This window comes from Mobula birostris, chromosome 3 (assembly GCF_030028105.1).
Source record: "Mobula birostris isolate sMobBir1 chromosome 3, sMobBir1.hap1, whole genome shotgun sequence".
In the NCBI taxonomy this organism is placed as follows: Eukaryota; Metazoa; Chordata; class Chondrichthyes; order Myliobatiformes; family Myliobatidae; genus Mobula; species Mobula birostris.
In genome coordinates, this window is record NC_092372.1 from 229520259 (window position 1) to 229534603 (window position 14345).

General features: G+C 46.0%; 1 protein-coding gene across 2 annotated transcripts in view; it reads left to right on the forward strand.

The window, feature by feature from the left end:
• The first annotated feature begins 674 nt into the window (after positions 1-674).
• The window catches only part of LOC140195636 (alanine aminotransferase 2-like), a 69143-nt gene continuing 55472 nt past the window's right edge, over positions 675-14345 (forward strand). For both annotated transcript variants that reach the window (XM_072254314.1, XM_072254315.1), the window contains exons 1-2: positions 675-816; positions 9047-9136. In XM_072254314.1, the coding sequence (XP_072110415.1) occupies positions 745-816; positions 9047-9136 (162 nt within the window). In that variant the 5' untranslated portion in view covers positions 675-744. The remainder of the gene's footprint in view (positions 817-9046; positions 9137-14345) is intronic.

Sequence of the window (14345 nt, forward strand, 5' to 3'; positions counted from 1 at the left end):
TGACCTTACAAACTACCTCGTTATGGCTTTACTGCAGTGCGTCTGCCTGCACTACACTTTACTTAGAGATAGAGTGTGTTAACAGGCCATTCCTGCAATAGAGAGGACATGGCAGCACCCATTCCTCATTGAGAGAATGTACGAACTCTGCAGATGATGGGTGGAATTCAGCCCGTGTCACTGGTGCTAACCGCTATGCTTCGCGCTGCCTGATGTTGTTTTTTTGCGTGTGCTGCATGGGATGCGGAGTAGCAATTATTCTGTTCTCCTTTCCGCTTGTGTACTGGAAATTACATTAAAGTTTCCTGATTCTTGCGTACCTTGAAGCAGGGATAAGGTGAAATGACGGCATGCAAGGAAAGATCGTTTCTGTACCTTGGCACACATGACAATAATAAACCAATTCACAAACTTGCATGGAAAGTTAGTAGGGAAGGAGATTTACACAGAGCAGAATCGATGGCTCGAATGGCCCAATTCTGCTCCTATGTCTTACTAGCAGAGCCAGGAGGAGATGAATGGAAGCAAGTGCCATTGCTGTTAATTTCTGATTGCTTTTTCATTTGGTTTGATCTTTAACCTGGGATTCACCTTTACATCAGTCAATCATTTACACCCGACTGATTGGTATGAGAGTGTCCAGAATTCCCTCCTGACATTCTCCGAGATCAGGCATTTGAGAAGGGTAGGGGTGGCAGCAGGATCCTCTTGGAGAGACGCAGGCGATAGCCACATTCCAGGCCCATGTCCGCACCCGGTCCTTTCATGGAGCTCCTGCTGAGGAGAGGGGCAGAGATTCGGTCTCAGATCGAGCAGGTGAGTGATGTCTAACCCAGTTCCCCGACCCTCCCGACGTGAGAGGATGGATGGATAAATGGAACAGAGGTAATCAATAGTTAGCACAATTCATTTATTTATTTGGAGATAAAGTGCATAATAGACCCTTCGAGCTGCACTGCCAGCAACTCATTGATTTAACCCCAGCCTAATCGCAGGACGAGTTACAATGACCAATCAAACTCCTAACCGGAACGTCTTTGGAAACTGAGGTGCCCCAAGGAGATCCATGGGGAGCATGTACGATCTCCTTACAGAGAGTGCAGGGATTGAACTCTGAGCTCCGAAAGCCCGAATGTAATAGAGTCTTGCTAACCACTAGGCTATGCCCATTTATAAAATAAGACTGGAACTAGCCATAGAACCATAGAAACTACAGCAGAGAAACAGGCCCTTTGGCCCTTCTTGGCTGTGCCGAACCATTTTCTGCCTAGTCCCACTGACCTGCACACGGACCATATCCCTCCGGACACCTCCCATCCATGTATCTATCCAATTTATTCTTAAATGTTAAAAAAGAACCCGCACTTACCACCTCGTCTGGCAGCTCATTCCATACTCCCACCACTCTCTGTGTGAAAAAGCCCCCCCTAATGTTCCCTTTAAACTTTTCCCCCCTCACCCTTAACCCATGTCCTCTGGTTTTTTTCTCCCCTTGCCTCAGTGGAAAAAGCCTGCTTGCATTCACTCTATCTATACCCATCATAATTTTATATACCTCTATCAAATCTCCCCTCATTCTTCTATGCTCCAGGGAATAAAGTCCGAACCTATTCAACCTTTCTCTGTAACTGAGTTTCTCAAGTCCCGGCAACATCCTTGTAAACCTTCTCTGCACTCTTTCAACCTTATTTATATCCTTCCTGTAATTTGGTGACCAAAACTGAACACAATACTCCAGATTCGGCCTCACCAATGCCTTATACAACCTCATCATAACATTCCAGCTCTTATACTCAATACTTCGATTTATAAAGGCCAATGTACCAAAAGCTCTCTTTACGACCCTATCTACCTGTGACGACACTTTTAGGGAATTTTGTAATTGTATTCCCAGATCCCTCTGTTCCACTGCACTCCTCAGTGCCTTACCATTAACCCTGTATGTTCTACGTTGGTTTGTCCTTCCAACGTGCAATACCTCACACTTGTCAGTATTAAACTCTATCTGCCATTTTTCAGCCCATTTTTCCAGATGGTCCAAGTCCCTCTGCAGGCTCTGAAAACCTTCCTCACTGTCTACTACACCTCCAATCTTTGTATCATCAGCAAACTTGCTGATCCAATTTACCACATTATCATCCAGATCATTGATATAGATGACAAATAACAATGGACCCAGCACTGATCCCTGTGGCACACCACTAGTCACAGGCCTCCACTCAGAGAAGCAATTCTCTACCACCACTCTTTGGCTTCTTCCATCGAGCCAATGTCCAATCCAATTTACCACCTCTCCATGTATACCTAGCGACTGAATTTTCCTAACTAACCTCCCATGCAGGACCTTGTCAAAGGCCTTACTGAAGTCCATGCAGACAATATCCACTGCCTTCCCTTCATCCACTTTCCCGGTAACCTCCTCGAAAAACTCCAATAGATTGGTCAAACATGACCTACCACGCACAAAGCCATGTTGACTCTCCCTAATAAGCCCCTGTCTATGCAAATGCTTGTAGATTCTGTCTCTTAGTACTCCCTCCAATAACTTACCTACTACTGACGTTAAACTCACCGGCCTATAATTTCCCGGATTACTTTTCGATCCTTTTTTAAACAACGGAACAACATGAGCCACTCTCCAATCCTCTGGCACTTCACCTGTAGACAGCGACATTTTAAATATTTCTGCCAGGGCCCCCGCAATTTCAACACTAGTCTCCTTCAAGGTCCGAGGGAACACCCTGTCAGGTCCCGGGGATTTATCCACTTTAATTTTCCTCAAGACAGCAAGGACCTCCTCCTTTTCAATCTGTACAGTTTCCATGATCTCACTACTTGATTCCCTCAATTCCATAGATTTCATGCCAGCTTCTTTACTATATACAGACGCAAAAAACCTATTTAAGATCTCCCCTGAGGAAGAAATCTGGAGCTGGGGTCTTTACGGCAGTTTAATGTTGTTTACACCTTCACTCGGGCAACCTCTGCGATGACACTGGTGCCAAGCTGTATCAGCACCTGCCCTTCCCTTGGACTACATCAGTGACGTGGAGAGGGGGAACCCGCTGCATGGGCAGCAGCTGGTTCTCCAAATCTTCCCACCCAGGCTTGCGCCCTGGAGAGGGCACAGTCCACCAGAGGCACAAACCCATGATCCCCTGGGATCGACAGCTGCCTACTACTACACAAGATTATGAGGGGTAGAAATGGGGGTTAATGCAAGCAGGCTTTTTCCACAGGTCATAAGGTGAAATGTTTACCTGAGGGGGATCTTTCTCACTCAGAGGGTGGCGAGAGTGTAGAATGCACTGCCAGTGGAAGTGCTGGATGTGGGTTCGATTTCAACATTTCAGATAGAATAGGATAGGTAAATGGCTGGAGGGGAACCGGCTGCAGGTCCTTGGGACTATGAGGACGAATAGTTCAGCACAGACTAGATGGGCCACAGGGCCTGTTTCTGTGCTGTACTGTTCTAAGACTCTATGTCTCTGTGAAAACTCACCCAGCTTCCCTCCTGGGCAATTGGAGAGTGTTGCAGTGAACTCAAGACTCACAAAGAATGGAGGCTTTGTGGGTGGGGGGGGGGTGTCGGCAGTGTTTATAGGGAAGAAGATGCTGTTTCGTTCCAGGTTCCAGCCCTTGTACTCTCGAGACCCCTGGCAGGGAGTTAAGCTAGTTGTGCGATAGACATGAGGGTGTGGAAGGACATGGACAGGGTACGTGGGCGAGCCAGCGTCTGACTGATGGAGTATAACCAGTGAAAGGTAAAGTCCTCCACTGTGGTGGGAAGATCATACAATAAAGGAGCAGAATTAGTCTACTCCACTATTCCATCATGGCTGATTTATTATCCCTCTCAACCCCATTCTCTTGCCTTCTCCCCGTAACCTTTGAGACCCTGCCTAATCTATCAATCTATGCTTTAATAAGACCATAAGAGAGAGATGGGTTGAGCATAGTTCCAGGGGAGAGACCAGTGACTGCCCCTGGCTTCCTCACGTGGAGTATGGTAAACAGGCCATTTGGCCCAACTCATCCCTGCTAACCAATCCACCCATCTAACCTAGTCCCATTTGACCAAATTTGGCCCATGTCTCTCTAAACCTTCCCTGTCCAAATGACTTTTAAGTCTTTTAAGTATTGTAATTATACCCACCTCTATCACTTCCTCAGCTAGAGGGTGGTGGTGGGAGTCTTGGACCAGAGGACACAGTCTCAGAATAGAGGGATGTCCCTTCAGAACAGAGATGAGGAGGAATTTCTTTAGCCAGAGGGTGGTGAATCTGTGAAATTCTTTGCCAAGTCAATAAGTATATTTAAATCAGAGGTTGATAGGCTTTTGATTAGTCAGGGTGTCAAAGGTAATGGGGGAGACAGCAAGAGAATGGTGTTGAGAGGGATAATAGATCAGCCATGATGAAATGGCAGAGCAGACTTGATGGGCTGAATAGACTAATTCTACTCCTATGTTCTATGGTCTTATAGTCTGTGGCAGCTCATTCCACAGCCCCCTGGGTGGATGACTGAAGTTAGTATTGTGGTACAATACAGGAAGGCATTTTCTTTGATAAATTGGTTTATCATTGCCACATAGCGTCACTGAGGTACAGTGACAAGCTCCTCTGCATACCGTCCATGCAGAGCATTCCATTGCAACAGGTCATTGAGGCAGAACAAGGTAAACCATTGACAAAATGCAGGATAAAGTGTAATGGTTACAGAGAAAGTGCAGTTAGACAGGTAATAAGGTGCAGATCATAACGAAGTAGATTGTGAGGTCAAGAGTCCATGATCATACCAAGGCAAGACACACACAAAATGCTGGAGGAAATCAGCAGGCCAAGCAGCATCGATGGAAAAAAGTACAGCTGATGTTTCAGGCTGAAACCCTTCGGCAGGACTGAAGAGAAAAAGCTGAGTAGTAGATTTGAAAGGTGGGGGAAAGGGAGAGAGAACCACCAGGTGATAGGTGGAGGAGAATGGATGAAGTGAAGAGCTGGGAAGTTGATTGGTGAAAGAGACCAAAGGCAATGGAAGAAAGAAATGGGGGGAGGAGCACCAGAGGGAGGCAATGGGTAGGCGAGGAGATGAGGTGAGAGAGATAGGGTGGATAGCCAGCACCTATTTCCCAGGGCACGAATAGGAAACACCAGAGGGCAGATGTACAAAATTAAAGGAGGGAAGTTTAGGGGTAAGTTTTTTTTTTAAACACAGAGGGTTGTGGGTGCCTGGAATGACTTGTCAGGGATGGTGGTGGAGGCTAAAACATTAGGGGTATTTAAGAGCCTCTTGGACAGGCACATGGATGAAAGAAAAATAGAAGGTTACGGGGTAGTGTGGCTTTAGTACTTTTTTAAAAGAATATATGGGTCGGCACAACATCGAGGGCCGAAGGGCCTGTACTGTGCCCTAGTATTCTAGTGTCTAGTGTCTAGGAAAAAGGGGATGGGAAATGGAGAAAGGGAGGGGGGTGTTGGGGGCATTACCGGAGGTTTGAGAAATCGATGTTCATGCCAGTAGGATTAAGATGTATGGCCACTGGGAGATCTCGCTTGTTCTGGCGGACGGAACATTGATGCTTGGCAAAGAGGTCTCCCAATCCACGTCAGTTCTCACCCTATACAGGAGGCCAAACTGGGAGCACCGAAAACAGTAAATGAATCCGACAGACTCACAGGTGAAGTGTTACCTCACCTGGAACAACTGGTTAGGGCCCTGAATGGTAGTGAGGGAGGAGGTATAGCACTTGTTCCACTTGCAGGATAAGTGCTAGGAGGGAGGGATGGATGGCCAAGGGAGTCACGTAGGGAACGATCACTGTGGAAAGTAGAAAGGGAGGGAGGTGAGGGTAAGATGGCTTGGTAGTGGGATCCCATTGGAAGTGGTGCCGTAACAAGCAGATCTCCCAGTGGCCACCCATTTTAGTTCCTCTTCCCATTCCCATTGCGATATGTCCATCCGCCATGTGGTGATGAGGCCACACTTAGGCTGGAGGAATAACACCTCATATTCCGTTTGGGTAGCCTCCAACCTGATGGCATGATCATCAATTTCTCAGACTTCCAATAATGCTTCCCCAACCCCGCCCCTCAGTCTCCTTTCCCCCTTTTTCTTAATCCACAGCTTTTTGTCTCTATCAAGAATCAACTTCCCAGCTCTTTACTTCATCCCTCCTCCTCCTGGTTTCACCTCACCTGGTGATCCTCTCTCCCCTCCCCCACCTTTCAAATCTACTCCTCAGCTTTTTTTCTCCAGTCCTTTGGTTCCTCCTCAACTCCCATTGTCAGAGGGACCTCCTCCTTGAGCTCCTCCCTCAATCCGCATCGCCAGAGGGATCTCCTCCTTCAGAGCTCCTCCCTCAGTTTTTATCGGCAGAGGGTGTTGGAAACGGAGTCAGTGAATATTTTGAACTGTGTTGACAGCTGGTATCCTTTTTGGCAGGGTGGCACTCTTGAATATTAGATTAGATTATGAGGACACACAGTCCTCTTTTATTGTCATTTAGTAATGCATGCATTAAGAAATGATACAATATTCCTCCAGTGTGATATCACAAAAACTCAGGACAGACCAAGACTGAAAAACTAACAAAAACCACATAATTATATAGTTACAACAGTGCGACAATATCATAACTTGACGAAGAACAGGCCATGGGCACAGTAAAAAAGTTCAAAGTCTCTCGAGTGTCCCACATCTCACGCAGACGGGAGAAGGAAGAAAACTCTCCCTGCCATGCCCGACCACAGTCCGACTCTGAGTCCTCCGAAAACTTTGAGCCTCCGATCAACCCTCCGACACCAAGCACCGAGCGCCATCTCTGTCCGAACGATTCGGCCTTGGTCTCGGTCGCCTGCAGCAGGCAAAGCCGGGGATTTTGAGGCCTTCCCTTCGGAAGATTCTCGATTGCCCAGTAACAGCAGCAGCAAACCGGCGTTTCAGAAATTTCTTCAGATGTTCCTCTGTGCTTTCACGTCTGTCTCCATCAAATCAGAATTGTCCACGGCCCCTATTTAACAGAAACGATATCATTTTCACCGGAGAGCTGCACGCGTGCGCCGCGCTGCCATCTTCTCCTCCCGCCAATCCTCCCAAATATGAGACACCAGCTGGCATCAGACATGCATAAACTCTGGTATTAAATGTCAATTTTCTGGAATATATTTTATTGGTGGTAGTATTACTTTCTGCATTGCCTGTATGTTATGTGTACTATGTTGTGCAGCTTGGAGCAGTGGAACACTGTTTCACTCAGTCATATACATCTGTACGATTGAACAACGGTAAACTTGAACTCAACTTGCATGCATTTAAAGTGAGAAGGGGAAATACAAACAGGATGTTTTTCCCCATAGAGAATGGTGGCAGCCTGGAATGGGCAGCCAGAGGTGGTGTGCTGTTTAATTGCTGCCTGAATGTGTGGAGAATTGAGGAATAGAGACATTGTGTAGACAGAGGGTTTACTGCAGCTGAGTATTGATGTATCCGTTAGTCTTGCGAGACCATGGATCTGCATCTGGAAAGTCTTCACGCTCCAGGACACAGGCCTGGGCAAGGTTGTATGGAAGACCAGCAGTTGCCCATGCTGCAAGTCTCCCCTCTCCATGGCATTAGGACCCATACAGCTTGGCACCAGTGTCGTCACAGAGCAATGTGTGGTTAAGTGCCTTGCTCAAGGACACAACACGTTCTCTCGGCTGGGGCTCAAACTCACGATCTTCAGGTCGCTAGTCCAATGCCTTAACCACTTGGCCACGTGCCCAGCTGAGTATTTGATTGCTAATTCAATATAATACCGTGGCAGAAGGGACTGGTCCTGTGCCATATGTTTGAGGTTCTGTGTTTGACATTATGTTCACTGTTCTATGTTTCATGTTCAATGTATTATGGTCTGTGTTTGAGGCTCTATATTTAATGTTCTGTATTCGATGTTCAGTATTCAATGTTTAATGTTCCATATTCGATGTTCGGTATTTGGTGATTTATGTTTAATGTTCTGTGTTGAATGTTTTATGTTTAATGTTCTGTGTTTGCTGTTCAGTGTTCAATGGGTGGGTAACCGCTGAGACTGAAGGTTTGTGGTGAAGGTGCTGTGTCCAAGCCTGGAGCAGCAATAATTATAGGATAGCAGTGCAGCTGAGTGGCTGAATGGCCAAACACACATCCCCCTTCCCCTCCCTCAAGGCACACCCTCTGGTCATTGAACTCAGGAGTGATGGACAGAGTTAACTCATTAGTGACTGGCCTGTGTTACAAATTGCAACATTTTAGAAACAAACCAGCAGCAAGAGATTTCACACTGAGTCAGGTTTTAATGTTAAAACCACCATCATTATTAGTATCTACTCATGATATAGTAACTTAACGAGATAAACAAAAGTTAACTGTGTTATGTGTATATATGTGTGTAAATATAGCTCCCAAACTATCGAGCTTGGGGGAACAAGGCTGAGAGTCTTGAGATGGTAAAGTAGGAAAGTTCAGTCATCCACATAAACGATGGGAGAGAAATATCTGTGATCCAAGGTAAAATGTAGAGGGGAAAAAAATAGTACGAAGTATTCCACAGGTTGCACGTCAGGTAAACGAAGTAATAGTCGCCGAAGCTTTTGTCCGTAGAATCTGATCACATACGAATTATCACCAAAAGTGACCTGTCACAGGAATATTGTCTGAGTGGTTACCAAACATACCCAGGCAAGGGTTAACAAGATATCCCCAAAATCCACTCCTATTGAGTATACAAAGTGACAGTCACACATTTGTTGTGCACTGGGAGCCTATGATCAACCCAATCTTTTGGGTTTCGAAGAGTTCCAAACCATAGCAGGGACAAGCTGAAGTTTCAACAGCCTGTTCAGTCAGTCTTCTCCCTGTCCCTCATCTGCACAGACCGCGACAGTCTGTGACTGACATCATAGGCACTCTTAAAGAAACAATCTCGGTAAATGACCATAGGCTCATAACGCTCTGGCAGTCTGGGAGGTCGCAGGGATAGCATGGGTGTGCAGGGCTGAATGGTCTCTAACACATTGTTGCTCGGCAGGGTCTGAAGATGCCCTTCACTGAGGTGCTGGAACTGCACACTGGAGACTTGCAGGCCATGAGGCAGAAGCCCATCACCTTCCTCCGACAGGTAAGCCTCATGCCCCTCACTACGCCGAGAGACAGCAAAACTCCACAGACCCCAGAGATCTGAACCGACGACCAGGAGCGCTCTGCTGGGCAGGGTCGGGGTTGGGGGGCAGTGTATGGAGAGAGGAGCAATCAAGGTTTCAGGTCAAAGACCCCTCACCAGAAGTGAGGGAGGGAAAGGATTTATTCTCCATTCTCTTGCCTTCTCCCCACAACGTCTGACACCCTATCAACCTCCACTTTACACACACCCAGAGACTTGGCCTCCACAGCCACCTGTGGCAATGAATTCCACAGATTCACCACCCTCTGGCTAAAGAAATTCCTCATCTCCATTCTAAAGGGACCACCCCTCTAATCTGAGTCTGTGCCCTCTGGTCCTAGACCCCTTTATTGTTGGAAACATCCTCCCAATGTTCACCCTGCCTCGGCCTTTCAACATTTGATAGGTTTCAATGAGATCTCCACTTATTCTTCTACACACCAGAGAGTCCAGGCCCAGAGCCATCAAATGCTTCTCAAAGGTTAACCCTTTCATTCCTGGGATCAGTCTTGTGAACGTCCTCAGGGAAGAGGCGCGGAGGAGTAGGGGTAGTGTTGGTGATAGGGAGAGCCCACCCACTCCGCTCTTCCCCTTGCCACTGAGAGGGATTGGAAATATTGGTGCCTTCGCTCCTCTTCTCCCCCTCTCCCTTCGGGTAGGTTATAGAAGCACGTACAACCAGGACCAGGGACAGCGTCTGCTCTGCTGGTATCAGAATATAGATCGGTTCCCTGGTAGAGGACAATGGGATCTTGAGCACACAATCTACCTTATTGGAATTGCTTTGTTATTGTCTCATGTACTGAGCTGCAGTGAAAATCTTGCCTTGCAAACAGTTCACAAGATCAGATCATTACTTGTTGCATTGAGGCAGAACAAGCTAAAAATAACAGAATGCAGAGTTCTGTACTGAGTGCAGGAGATGGGGTGTTGTGTTGGAGTTGTACAAGACATTGGTGAGGCCTAATTTGGAGTACTGTGTACAGTTTTGGTCGCCTACCTACAGGAAAGATAAGACCATAAGACATAGGAGCAGAATTAGGCCATTCAGCCCATCAAGTCTGCTCCGACATTCCATTATAGTTGATCGCAGATCCCGCTCAACCCCATACACCTGCCTTCTCACCACATGCTTTGATGCCCTGACTGATCAGGAACTTATCAATTTCCACCTTAAATATACGCACAGACTTGGCCTCCACTGCAGTTTATGGCAGAACATTCCACAGATGCACTACTCTCTGGCTAAAAAAAATCCTAGTTACTTCTGTTCTAAAAGGTCACCTCTCAGTTTTGAGGCTGTTCTGGATACCCTCACCAGAGGAAACATCCTCTCCACATCCACCCTATCTAGTCCTTTCAACGTTCGATAGGTTCCAAAGAGATCCCCAGCCTGCTACAGAGTGTTTGAGTACCAGCACAGAGACAAATTTAACTCCAACATGGAGTTCAACTCCAAATTTTAACTCCAGCTGCCTGATCCTGGCTGTGAGAGGAGGAGGGTTGGACACGGGGCTAGCAACCCCATCCTGGGAAAACCCTGAGCTACAGAAGCACCAACAGACTGAGGAGAAAAGATGTATCAAGTCATGTGGTGAAAGTGGAAGCCACACAGGAGATTAACCTTTGCCGTAAAAACCATAGAAACAACAGCACAGAAACAGGCCTTTTGACCCTTCTTGGCTGTGCCGAACCATTTTCTGCCTAGTCCCACTGACCTGCACACAGACCACATCCCTCCATACACCTCCCATCCATGTATCTGTCCAATTTATTCTTAAATGTTAAAAAGGAACTCGCATTTACCACCTCATCTGGCAGCTCATTCCATAGTCCCACCACTCTCTGTGTGAAGAAGCCCCCTCAATGTTCCCTTTAAACTTTCCCCCCCTCACCCTTAACCCATGTCCTCTGGTTTTTTTCTCCTCTTGACTCAGTGGAAAAAGCCTGCTTGCATTCACTCTATCTATACCCATCATAATTTTATATACCTCTATCAAATCTCCCCTCATTCTTCTACACTCCAGGGAATAAAGTCCTAACCTATTCAACCTTTCTCTGTAACTGAGTTTCTCAAGTCCCGACAACATCCTTGTAAACCTTCTCTGCACTCTTTCAACCTTATTTATATCCTTCCTGTAATTTGGTGACCAAAACTAAACAATACTCCAGATACGGCCTCACCAATGCCTTATACAACCTCATAACATTCCAGTTCTTATACTCAATACTTTGATTAATAAAGGCCAATGTACCAAAAGCTCTCTTTACGACCCTATCTACCTGTGATGCCACTTTTAGGGAATTTTGTATTTGTATTCCCAGATCCCTCTGTTCCACTGCACTCCTCAGTGCCTTACCATTTACCCTGTATGTTCTACCTTGGTTTGTCCTTCCAACATGCAATACCTCACTTGTCTGTATTAAACTCCATCTGCCATTTTTCAGCTCATTTTTCCAGCTGGTCCAAGTCCCTCTGCAGACTCTGAAAAGCTTCCTCACTGTCTACTAAACCTCCAATCTTTGTATCATCAGCAAACTTGCTGATCCAATTTACCACATTATCATCCAGATCATTGATATAGATGACAAATAACAATGGACCCAGCACTGATCCCTGTGGCACACCACTAGTCACAGGCCTCCACTCAGAGAAGCAATTCTCTACCACCACTCTTTGGCTTCTTCCATTGAGCCAATATCTAATCCAATTTACCACTTCTCCATGTATACCTAGCAACTGAATTTTCCTAACTAACCTCCCATGCGGGACCTTGTAAAAGGCCTTACTGAAGTCCATGCAGACAATATCCACTGCCTTCCCTTCATCCACTTTCCTAGTAACCTCCTCGAAAAACTCCAATAGATTGGTCAAACATGACCTACCACGCACAAAACCATGTTGACTCTCCCTAATAAGTCCCTGTCTATCCAAATGCTTGTAGATTCTGTCTCTTAGTACTCCCTCCAATAACTTACCTACTACCGACGTTAAACTTACTGGCCTATAATTTCCCGGATTACATTTCGATCCTTTTTTAAACAACGGAACAACATGAGCCACTCTCCAATCCTTCGGCACCTCACCTGTAGACAGCGACATTTTAAATATTTCTGCCAGGGCCCCTGCAATTTCAACACTAGTCTCCTTCAAGGTCCAAGGGAACACTCTGTCAGGTCCCGGGGATTTATCCACTTTCATTTTCCTCAAGACAGCAAGCACCTCCTCCTTTTCGATCTGTACAGTTTCCATGATCTCACTACTTGTTTCCCTTAATTCCATTGACTTCATGCCAGTTTCCTTAGTAAATACAGACGCAAAAAACCTATTTAAGATCTCCCCCATTTCCTTTGGTTCCGCACATAGCCAATCACTCTGATCTTCAAGAGGACCAATTTTATCCCTTACAATCCTTTTACTCTTAATATACCTGTAAAAGCTCTTTGGATTATCCTTCAGTTTGACTGCCAAGGCAACCTCATGTCTTCTTTTAGCCCTCCTGATTTCTTTCTTAAGTATTTTCTTGCACTTCTTGTACTCCTCAAGCACCTTATTTACTCCCTGCTTCCTATACATGTCATACAACTCACTCTTCTTTATCAGAGTTGCAATATCCCTTGAGAACCAAGGTTCCTTATTCCTATTCACTTTGCCTTTAATCCTGACAGGAACATACAAATTCTGCACTCTCAAAATTTTTCCTTTGAAGGCTTCCCACCTACCGATCACATCCTTGCCAGAGAACAACCTGTCCAAATCCACGCTTTTTAGATCCTTTCTCATTTCTTCAAATTTGGCCTTCTTCCAGTTAAGAACTTCAACCCAAGGAGCAGATCTATCCTTGTCCATGATGAAGTTGAAACTAATGGTGTTATGATCGCTGGAACCAAAGTGCTCCCCTACACAGACTTCTGTCACTTGTCCTAACTCGTTTCATAGAAACATAGAAAATAGGTGCAGGAGTAGGCCATTCGGCCCTTCGAGCCTGCACCGCCATTTATTATGATCATGGCTGATCATCCAACTCAGAACCCCGACCCAGCCTTCCCTCCATACCCCCTAATCCCCGTAGCCACAAGGGCCATATCTAACTCCTTCTTAAATATAGCCAATGAACTGGCCTCAACTGTTTCCTGTGGCAGAGAATTCCACAGATTCACCACTCTCTGTGTGAAGAAGTTTTTCATAATCTCGGTCCTAAAAGGCTTCCCCTTTATCCTCAAACTGTGACCCCTTGTTCTGGACTTCCCCAACATCGGGAACAATCTTCCTGCATCTAGCCTGTCCAATCCCTTTAGGATTTTATATGTTTCAATCAGATCCCCCCCTCAATCTTCTAAATTCCAACAAGTACAAGCCCAGTTCATCCAGTCTTTCTTCATACGAAAGTCCTGCCATCCCAGGAATCAATCTGGTGAACCTTCTTTGTACTCCCTCTATGGCAAGGATGTCTTTCCTCAGATTAGGGAACCAAAACTGCACACAATACTCCAGGTGTGGTCTCACCAAGGCCTTGTACAACTGCAGTAGTACCTCCCTGCTCCTGTACTCAAATCCTCTCGCTATAAATGCCAGCATACCATTCGCCTTTTTCACCACCTGCTGTACCTGCATGCCCACTTTCAATGACTGGTGTATAATGACACCCAGGTCTCGTTGCACCTCCCCTTTTCCTAATCGGCCACCATTCAGATAATAATCTGTTTTCCTATTTTTGCCACCAAAGTGGATAACTTCACATTTATCCACATTAAATTGCATCTGCCATGAATTTGCCCACTCACCCAACCTATCCGAGTCACTCTGCATCCTCTTAGCATCCTCCTCACAGCTAATACTGCCACCCAGCTTCGTGTCATCCGCAAACTTGGAGATGCTGCATTTAATTCCCTCATCCAAGTTATTAATATATATTGTAAACAACTGGGGTCCCAGCACTGAGCCTTGCGGTACCCCACTAGTCACCGCCTGCCATTCTGAAAAGGTCCCGTTTATTCCCACTCTTTGCTTCCTGTCTGCTTACCAATTCTCCATCCACATCAATACCTTACCCCCAATACCGTGTGCTTTAAGTTTGCACACTAATCTCCTGTGTAGGACCTTGTCAAAAGCCTTTTGAAAATCCAAATATACCACATCCACTGGTTCTCCCCTATCCACTCTACT